General features: G+C 39.4%; 2 protein-coding genes and 1 pseudogene across 9 annotated transcripts in view; all 3 read left to right on the top strand.

The window, feature by feature from the left end:
• Window positions 1-3,877, top strand: part of TRIP11 (thyroid hormone receptor interactor 11) — a 66,597-nt gene extending 62,720 nt beyond the window's left edge. For all 8 annotated transcript variants that reach the window (XM_033418934.2, XM_049706569.1, XM_033418901.2 and 5 more), the window contains one exon: window positions 434-3,877. In XM_033418934.2, coding sequence (XP_033274825.1) covers window positions 434-654 — 221 coding nt within the window. In that variant the 3' untranslated portion in view covers window positions 655-3,877. The remainder of the gene's footprint in view (window positions 1-433) is intronic.
• A 3,516-nt stretch (window positions 3,878-7,393) lies between these two features.
• Window positions 7,394-10,533, top strand: part of FBLN5 (fibulin 5) — an 88,750-nt gene continuing 85,610 nt past the window's right edge. The window contains exon 1 of the mRNA XM_033418883.2: window positions 7,394-10,510. The gene's annotated coding sequence lies outside the window, so the exon portion shown is untranslated. The remainder of the gene's footprint in view (window positions 10,511-10,533) is intronic.
• Window positions 9,205-9,332, top strand: LOC117200333 (uncharacterized; annotated as a pseudogene).

Below are 10,533 nucleotides of genomic sequence, written 5' to 3'. Positions count from 1 at the left end.
TTGCAATGTGGATGCTGGTTTTTTTCATGACCATTATAATAATTTGGGCAAAACAAGTTCTCAAGTCCTCCCATCTTTCAGGTGGTTAGATAGAGTTTGCCTGGTTACATAGAAAACATCTTTTAAAAAACTGTTGTTATAGTAAATGACGTTAATCAGTTATATAAGTGGTATTAAGTATAAGACAACAATACTAATGTGTTTAATAAAGTATTAGCTCTACATACAAATATTTCTCACTTCCATTTCTTTCTCTATTTATTGCCTTATCCTCTTTCACCTTCTGTGTTTCATAGACCTGTTTATCCGATCCAGAACCCGGCAGCATATGAATTAAATTTATTTGGGGGCCAAATCTAGGAACCTAAAACACATGTATAACAGTGACCAAATAACATATGGGAGATTAAATCATTCATATTTTGTCATTTAGATACAACCGAACCCAGGTCTGGTAGAAGAACAGATGTGAATCCATTCCTAGCTCCCCGCTCTGCGGCTGTGCCTCTCATTAACCCAGCTGGACTTGGACCTGGAGGGCCTGGGCATCTCCTTTTGAAACCCATCTCAGACGTACTGCCCACATTTACGCCTTTGCCAGTGTTACCTGACAACAGCGCCGGAGTTGTGTTGAAAGACCTTTTAAAGCAGTAGGTGATTCTCAAGCCAGAGATGACATATATAGCACTTTAAAAAAACCCCGTGAACACTATGTGTATGTAGTTTATCACAAAGTGGCCTTTCGGAAAAAGTCATGTATTTGTTCACAGTTATACTTTATCTAAATTTAATAGCAGTATTCTTAATGCTTCTAGAGATTACAGGTGTTAAAGGAGGAAGTGTTTGCTATATTATCTGCTTTTTTTCCCTGTCTGATTTGACCTAACTTAAGCTAGAAACATTCACTCTTAATTTTAATTTACAAAAATAAGAAAAATTAAAAGACGAAAACACTAGTAGCTATATATCAGCTCTTTATTTCCTTTTCAAGCTCATTTAAGCTAGAGACATGTAGTTTATCTTTTAAAGATAATCAACAGATTTACCAAAAAGAGGGAAGAAGAAAATAGTGGTGGCTTATCTGCGTAGTGCAAAAAATTGATCTAAAGTATATATTAATCATCTTTAAGAGGACGTGGAGTAGACAGGTTAAGAACAAGGCTGTCCCTGGGAGGTCACAGGTGTCCTAAGGTGGAAGGTGTGTGTATTTGGTACTACGCAATTTCATCTCGTGTGTAGATTCATGTGATGACAGTGCAGAGACAGAGAACAGTTTCGTCAAGGACCCCTTGTGCTCCCCTTTCACAATCATAGCCACCTCCTTCCCTACCGTCTCCTTAACCTCTGGAAACCCCTCCCTACACTCCTTCTCTATAATTTTGTCATTTCAAGAGTGCCACTCGGTGGAATCCTACAGTATGTAACCTTTTGAGACTGGCTTTTTTCACTCAGCATAATTCCCTTGAGATCCTTCCAAGTCGCTGAATATATTGGAAACTTGTTCCTCTTTACTGTTGAGTACATACTGTGAACATATGGTTTAGTTTTAAGAGCTAAGGTGTCTCTTTAAAGATAGCATCTTAAAACTGTTTCTACACACCTACTCACAACTTTCATCTAAGTGTTAAATTCTACAGCTGCATTTACATAACTATAATTAGCAATATCACTAGACGTGACACCTCCTGCCTCTATCTGAGGTATTGACATGAGAGGTACGGCCACCTTGGAGTCATCCATTCTCATCCTCACGGTCACTGAGGGTAGTGAAATCACTTCAACGACACCAGCACCAGGTGTTTGGAACTTAGCGGGAAGGGAGTATTCCTTTAATTTTTTTATAAACCCCTCATAAAATTCCTGACTTGGAATTTAATTACGTCGGGACACTCATGTTTGTATTAGTTGTTGAAGTTGTACATTTAAAGACATTTCTTTGCAAATTTTGTAAATTTCGATATGCCTTTAAAATAGAAACATCTGTATAATAAGGAAAGGTGAAAACGATACTAATCCAAATATGTAAATAGACCTGGCTCTGACCAGGGCTAAATTTGGTTGTTTGTAAATTTTGCTGTGATTAACTGTATACTTTGTACTGTATTTAGAGGATTGGAAGTCTTTATGTGTTGATGGATAAAACTTGTTTTTCTGAAAAATCTAGTAACTTAGACATTGCTGCTTCAGAATATCCCCTGTCTCCTTTGCTAGTTTATTTATACTGCCATTCTTTATTTAGCATACTTTAAAGGAAGCTGTCATACAAGTGCTTTATTAGAACTATCCAACTGTCTCCTGTCCGGTTTGCCCATTATTGTTTCTCTACGAAATTATTACTCTTAGGTTTTATAAGGTCCTTTCAAAGGTACTTTCACTGACCATCCTAAATTATTTGCTGCTTGCCATTGAATTTTTCTTTCAGTGTGGAGCATCCGAAATAAAAGTTTCTAAGTTAAAAAAAGAAAAAAAAAAGACAACTTGATCCTTCATTTTGAAGAAATATAGAAAAAAGTTCCCTCTTTTAATTTGAAAAGGAGATGCATGGTGGGTATAAGTAGCATGTCATCATCTTTTAAATGCCTTTTATGACATTTTCAGTATTTCCTCCCCTGCTCCAAACAGCCTATCCCCCCCATTACCCCATAGTTTAACATAAGTTGGAAAGCTGTTATGGGTGGATTGCATATTAAACATCCCAACATGACCTTACATGGCTGCTATTTTAAAAAGTACGTGACCTCGTCCTAAAGCTGTAGTACCTAATGTTTCAGTTGTATCTTCATCGAAACTATAGCTCACTGGTGTGCATACTAAGTGTTTGTTGATCTAAACCAGGCATAACTCATCTGCTTTTCTGAAACTAAGTTGAGTCAGAGATGAAACACCTGCTCAAAGAATCTTCTTAGGAACCATACAGTGAAGAAGCTTGTATTTCTAATGTTAGCAGTTGGACATTGCTAACACTAATTTTACTGCAGTATTTTAACTACAGTAATTTTGCTGTTTACTTCTCTATAAACTTACTAAAATTTGTGGTTGAATTTTTCCATAGCTGCCACAGTTTTTCACAGCATTCCTAATGGTTTTCAGCTGCTATATTGTAGTAGAAAATTCATCCAGTCATTGGATTTGATTTTAGTATAATACTGTATCTCATGGTTGAGTTTTTAGTTCCTGCCATTATTGAGTTGAAAGAAAAAAACAAAACCAAAACTAAGTGACAAAAACATGGGGGAAAAAGGAATGACTTTCTTAAAACCATCCAACTAAATACTAAATATCCCCCCCAAGTAAAGCCTCTAGTTTATTGTAACCTTTTAATGGGTAATTGAAAGGGGGAAAAAGGCAAAATACTTTTCCAGTCAGTAGGTGGAAAAAAAAAAACAACTATGCTTCAGGGACAAGAGATAATAAGAATTATTGATAAAGAGCTATTATGTGTCAAACTTAAGGCATTTAAATTTGATTTTTAAGGCTAATGAAGTTTTTCATATATCAAACTATTTAAAACATCTTCCTTTAACAAAAATTTATCTTTAGTTTTTTAAATATCAAGTTAAGTATAACATTTATATATTCCTATGGAAAAAATAATGGTACTTTTAATGATCTGACATTTGTGATTATTTGCCAGTCTTTACTTTTTAACTTATTAAGGTTTCTCTACTTAAAACTTATAATTTGTCTTTTGACTTTTAGGGAAATATCTAGTGGGATATTTACAGCCCAGCCTTAATATTGGGTTGTGTTTTATAGAGCTAAAGTCAATGCATTTCTGAATTTCTCAGGAGCACTGCAAGGCAAAAAAACTACTCCAAATAAAAATGATATATGTAAGTTGGCAATGTCTTCATCCACAATAAAAAAAAAACTTTTTAGCAAACAGCTGCTGACTTTTTCTTTAGAAGGGGGAGAAATGACTTACACATGTTGTTTATAGCAGAAGTTGATGAACTACTGAAGCTGATATCTTCAAATGTTCACCGGCTGTCTGTTAGGATACTGTTTGAGCCTTGGAAATGTTAAGTATGAACGATTTAATAGATGCTTAAGATTACGTGTGAAAAGAGGGTCTGAGAGGTTTAGCCAGCCCTTTTTATTCTCCAGAGGTGATACTATGCATCATTGGGCTCTTTGTTTTTCTGCAAAATAATCAGTTATGTATTCATTTTTTCTTAGATGTGGAACTTGTATATTTTTAACTGTTCATGTGGTAGGATTGGAAGGAACATGGGTTTTAAATTTGAGAGATGGTTTGGAGTACAGATTTTGAACCTTTCTGTGTGACCTTTAACAAAATTACTTTGACTATGGGACTGATTTTTCTTGTCTCTGAAATAACACACACCTATTAAACTTATGGGTTATAGGGATGAAATGACCCATTCATTCATAATATTTATTAAATGAATAAATGTACCACTTGTGGAAATGCTTTATAAAGTCTATAGTTCTACACAGATATTAGAAGTTGTGGTAATTACTGCCAAAAAGTAGATAAGAATGTCAGGATGTTACTGAATCCAAGTGTTATTTCAAAAAGGTAAGGAGAGGTCAAACGCCTGAAGTTCTTGCCGCTCTGGTGGGCTGAGTTTTAAGAAGAATAAGTTGGATTTAGGAACTGGCTCAGGAAGTTGTTGGCTGTGACCTAGGGAAGTGTCGGTGGAATGGTGGGAGTAAAAAACATGTTAAGTAGGTCGAGTAGGTGCTGAGCAAGTGGTGATGGTGTTTATAGGCATCTCTTCTGAGAAATCAGGTTGTGAAGGGGAAAGGGGTTAGTAGGAGAGGAGAGTGGGGTCGAGGCACTTGCACGCTGGGAGACTTGAGCACGTGTGAATGCTTGTGCGAAGGACACATTTAGATGGAGGCTGAAGAGTGGAGAGAAGAGTTCCTGAGGGGGGAGCTGATAGGGTCTGAACACAGATGGGGGGATTGGCCTCAGTTAGGGAGGACTCCTACCAGGACGGGAGTGATGGAAGAAAGGGGACATGCGGGTAGCAAGAAAACTGCAAATTTTCTTCTGTGAGGTTGGCAAGGAGTTTTATCTGCTACAGATGAGGGAGAGGAGGGTCTGAGGCTTGAGGGATTCAGTCAAATGGGAGAGACAGATGCTTGTCCAGGTACTAGAGCAGTGCTCGTGGGCACGTGCCAAGTGCCTGAGGGCCCTGACTTAGGCCTGACAGACAGATGGGGGGCGTGGTGGTTAAGCACATCTCAGAGGAAGTACCACTGGCACACCCTAGAAGGGAGCAAGCTAGCAAAGTAAATGTCAGGTAAAAAACAGGTCTTGCTCTAACCAGTTCTAGTGGAATACAAATTATTACTAACCTGAACCTTGTTTTCCTGTCTTTGGAATTTAGGTCATGTGAATATATGATATATCTGAAAGTTTTACAGCATGTTATTATCATAATTTAATACATCCAGTAAATTATTAATCCATTATAATTACAACAATATTTGTTTTGGAGATAGAGAAAAATTTAAGAATGTTAATAAATGGATCACTTGAGGCAAATATTTGAACCCTTAGTTGGTTTTCTGCCTTGGCTATTACTGTGTATCCGTCTTTTAGCCCTTCTCGGGTTAAGAAATTAATAATTTGCCCTATAATGATGTTATGACCGTGATAATTTTCAGCTGTGACTTTATTTTACAAGAGTACTCTCCTTTTCACCTCAAATATTCTTAGGCTTCAGTGAACTATTTCTGACCCTCAAAAATTAAATCTCAGTGATTGAAAATATTTGTGAACTTAATGTAACTTAGGAGCTGGGTAAAGTTTTCTAGATATACTTGGACTGTTAAGAATGGAAGATACATTATTCTACTTTGTAAAATATAACGCATTTTAGATGTTGAAAGACATTATATTGTGAGGAGGTTTCCTCCAACAATGGTGAATCAGTCTCAAGCCCTTATGGACCCATGGGTAAATGGGTGTGTATTTAAAGCGCATAGATTTCCCAAAGGGCAAGGACAATCCCAGGTGGTGAAGGGAATCATGATTTCATTTAAAGAAAAGAGTTGGAAAGAAAGTAACATAAGTTTGCTCAGGTTTCCTACGCAGCTCCTTCCATTTAGCTGTATTTAAAGAACCACGGTGTTATATGGGAGCTAACACATTAGTCCCTTTATAAAAGGCATTTTCAGGCACTCTCCTCAAATAAAAAGGGAATGATGGTAATAAAGTTACAAGTTGTAGACTAATGAGGTAATTTTTTATTTTTGAAAACTTATATGGAATGCACAGTCTTGGAAAAATTTTGGAATCATTTCAAAGTCATCTCTCTAAGGCATTTGCAGGGCCTCATGCAAATTTACTACTAGAGTAGCCTGAATACAGGCGTTCAAACTGTGTTGCTTCCTTTAGGACTGCACTTGCCAACTGTAGCTCCTGTGTTGAAACATATTGATGATGGTAAACATCAATTCTCCACAAAATTTCTACTTGAGATAGTAATACTTCCATTTTTATAAGTCTTTTCACTTTTATTTTTTTCCCTTCAGACATTAGTTTTAGCGGGTGAAAAGTATTTACCCCTGCCGCCATCCTTTAATTTGTGTGTGTGTATATGTGAAATGTTTTAAACATTTAAGAATAGACAATAAGGATATTATGAGGGACCTCCGGCCAGGGCAGTGTGAAGAGGTCAGTCAATCCTCCCTACAAAAAACAAGTATAAAACTAAAATGGTGAGGGCTTCCCTGGTGGCGCAGTGGTTGAGAGTCCGCCTGCCGATGCAGGGGACACGGGTTCGTGCCCCGGTCCGGGAAGATCCCACATGCCGCGGAGAGGCTGGGCCCGTGAGCCGTGGCCGCTGAGCCTGCGCGTCCGCAATGGGAGAGGCCACACCAGTGAGAGGCCCGCGTACCGCAAAAAAAAAAAAAAAAAAACTAAAATGGTCAAAAACAACCATTTGGGGGCTCTGGTAATTGACCAATGTTATGCCCTTCCTTGGCTTTTATGCACACCTACTTGCACTGTTGACCAGTCAGTGCCTCATGATAGAGAGAGCGCGTGCGCACGCTAACCTTTGCTGAGAGCCTACTGTGTCTTGACACCTGCTAGGGGCTTTATGAATATTGTCTCCGTTACAACACCATGATATATTTTTGCTCCCATTTTATAGCTGACATCCTGAAGCCCAGCAAGGTTAAAAACTTGCTTAGGGTCCTGTATTTGTCAGGCTTCTCCAGAGAAACAGAACCTATATATATATATATATATATATATATATATATATATATATATATATATATATATATAGTTTTTAACGTCTTTATTGGAGTATAATTGCTTTACAACGTTGTGTTAGTTTCTTCTGTATAACAAAGTGAATCAGCTATACGTATACATATATCCCCATAAGCGTCTCCGAGAACCAGTATTTTTAAAGGTCATTATATGTTTAACATAAGCATGACAATGAAGGCAGAAACCTTGAAGGATGGTATTAAGTCATCTAAATACATAAAAATGAAAACTGTGTGTTTCCAAAAATGTTGTGAACAAAATTAAAAGGCAAAAGACAAACTGAGGAAACTATTTGCAACATAAATGGCAATGGAGAAATATCCTCACTATGGAAATAAAGATGGGAAAAGAGAAATTGAGCATGAAATTGATGCTCCTAAGGGTTCTGGCAGAGGTTGCTGCTTGTCCTCTGATGTCCATTCTCTGCTTTCAGAGTAAGTGAACTCCAGATTTTTAGGTAAGTAGGTTCATGATCTCTCAGAACATAGACTACATCTCCCAGCATCCCTTGCAGCTAGGTGTAGCTGTCAGTTTCTATCCTGCCTCCTGAATTGTGGGTGTGGTTGTGGTGTGCCATTTTGGACTAGGTAGAGGAAGGTCTAGAGACTGCCAAGCAACAAGATGGAAGGAGCTTGAATCTCTGGTACCTTAAAGAGACAGCTGCCATACTAGTTAGCCCTAACCACCAACCAACAGAACGTAGTGTGAGAACATATATCATTTTGCCATCAAACATAACTGTTGAGCTATTACTATTAAAAAAAGAAACCACAAACCACCACTCTTCAAAACCCCAAACCAAAAACCACATGAAAACGAAAGGCTGGATCTAACTTTGGGGGACTGGTTATCAGGGAGGAAGAGAAACAGTGGGGGATGGGGAGGGGCTGGAGAAAATGTAGTCAGACACATGGGGAAAAACAAGGTAACAGTCATGGACACAAGAGAGAAGATGAGTCATCAATGATCAAACACTTCAAAGAGACAAAGGAACAGTTAGAATGGAGTAAAGGGCATTGTATTTGGCCATGAGATCACTAGGAAACTTAGGGAGCACCATCTTGGGTGACTGGTGGGGACATCGTGAGATTTCAGAGGGTTAAGGCGGGACTAGGTGGTAACTGACACATACTCACTGAGAGGCCTGATGGAGGGAGGAGGGCAGTGGAAGCCGCTAGGGCAAAAGGACAACAATTCCCGCCTTCTAGGGTGGGAGGACCTGTGTAGTGGAGCTTCTGCCCGATACCGTTCTTCGGCGTTGGCTGCCATTTTAGTTTTCGGATTGCTTTGGGCCAAGTTTGGACAATATAAGAAGTGAAAGACTTTATTAGTACTGAGGAAGTAGAAAGAGAAGGTAATGATGGAAGGGCCCAAGGAGTTCTGGAGTGTTCCTGAGGAGCTAAGACAAAGGGCGGGAACCAGCCTTGTAAGTCAGGGGTAGCAAGGCTTGGCCAGCTGGAGGCAATGAGAGCTCCAGAACCAGATAGGCTCGGTTTGGGCTTCCATCTGGACTGTTTATTGTCGGTGTGGCTCTGATCTCTCTGGGTCTGTTTCTTCCTCTGCCAAATGGAGAGTTTCCTCTTTGACAGAGTTATTGTGGGGGGTCAAAGGAGAGAGTGTGTGTAGACACCAGCATAACCGTAGACAGTTCATAGTCCCCTTCTGCGTTTTGCATTCACTGCTAGAAACGCACTACAACGTAGTTATTTTTGGACAGTGAAAAAATTTAATATTAATCGTCAAAAATTTATTTAATATTAATCGTCAAAATCTATCATTAAAGGTCGAATTTTGTGAATTTTCCCTCCAATTAGAAGCATTACCTTTTTTAAAAAAAATAGCCCATCTGTCTTCCAACCCACGGCATTGTGAGCAAACTGAGTTTCATTGGAGCCAGGAAAGTCCCATTCAGCCGGTGATAACCTCTTACATTTATACTGCAATTTAGCTTTGCACAGTGGCAGTATCATAGCCAACGAGGTTTATCGGAGGCACGATTACTGCTGATTGAAAACTTTTCCCTCTACTACAGTTTACACATCGTAAGTCGTTCTTTAGTTGTATTGTATTTGATTCTGATGCTGGGAGAAGAGGCAGAGGTTGGGATCCTTATTTTGCAACTAAAAAACAAAAAACAAACAAAAAACACTTAGGAAGGGAAGTGCTGAGAAACTAACCAGACTCACTTGGTAGTTCATGCTCACAAATCGCATTTTCTTTTTTAAAACAGAGTTGCTAAATCGGGAATGCGATTAAAACGTGCATTTTGATGTTAGGACAGTTGACAAAGCCTCTCACCCAGTCTTTGTGGAGAAGTTGGGGAAATGTGATCTGAGTGGAGTGGGTGGCACTCTGAATTAGACAATCAGCAGTGGCCCCAAAATGTTGAAGAAAGAAGTGGATCAGTGCCAACCTGGACCAAGTGCTTCACTCCAGCGCCTGTCCCAGTAAATTTTTTATTGATAACTCTGATAAAGTCACAGAAGTCAAGGTCAACATATCTGTAGTTGTTAAAGCTGGGAGTGATACTTAATACTTTAGATAGGAGAATTCATCTTGAAAAAGATCTTGTGCAATGAACAAAAATTTAATAGGGATGCATGCAAAACCTGTTCTCCCTTCAAAAGAATTTGCAACCCAACCGTGGGATGGAGGAGATGGTGTTAAGCAGCCTGTGGACTCCAAGTTGCTTCATTGGTGCAAGTTCAGTGCAAACCAAGAACTGTTGCAGCCCAGGGAGGAGGAGACAGACCAGGCTGCCGCAGGGTCACGTGACACAAGGGTCACGTGACACCGGCGGGGCAGGGTTGGGGTTGGCGTTGTTCAGCCTGGGGAAGAGGATACCAGCCGGGTCAAGGGGTAGAACTGGTTTCACGAAAAGGCAGTTGGTTGCGTCGTAGAAGAGGGACTAGCCCGTGGCTGCTGAGGGGAGAATTAGAATCCATGGAAGGTAGTTCCACATAGGGAAGCAGATTTGGATTCAATACACGACAGAACTTTTCCAGCAATTTGACCTGCTCAACAGTGAGTGGGGCTGTTTCGTCCGTGGAAGTGGATAATTTACCAGTTATTAAAGATATTTGGGACAGGAGTGTGTAGGGGTGGGAATTTAGACACAGTGACAATCACGAGGATAACTAACTTTTATTTCGTTCCCACAGCTACCCTGAGAGGTAAATAGTATCTCCATTTTGCAGGTGAGGAAACTGAGATGCCTAGAGGTTAAGTGACTTGTCCAAGGTCACCCAACAGGTAAGTGGCAAAATCAAGACTCA

The sequence above is a fragment of the Orcinus orca genome, chromosome 2 (assembly GCF_937001465.1).
Source record: "Orcinus orca chromosome 2, mOrcOrc1.1, whole genome shotgun sequence".
In the NCBI taxonomy this organism is placed as follows: Eukaryota; Metazoa; Chordata; class Mammalia; order Artiodactyla; family Delphinidae; genus Orcinus; species Orcinus orca.
This window is presented reverse-complemented; position numbering and strand designations above follow the sequence as displayed.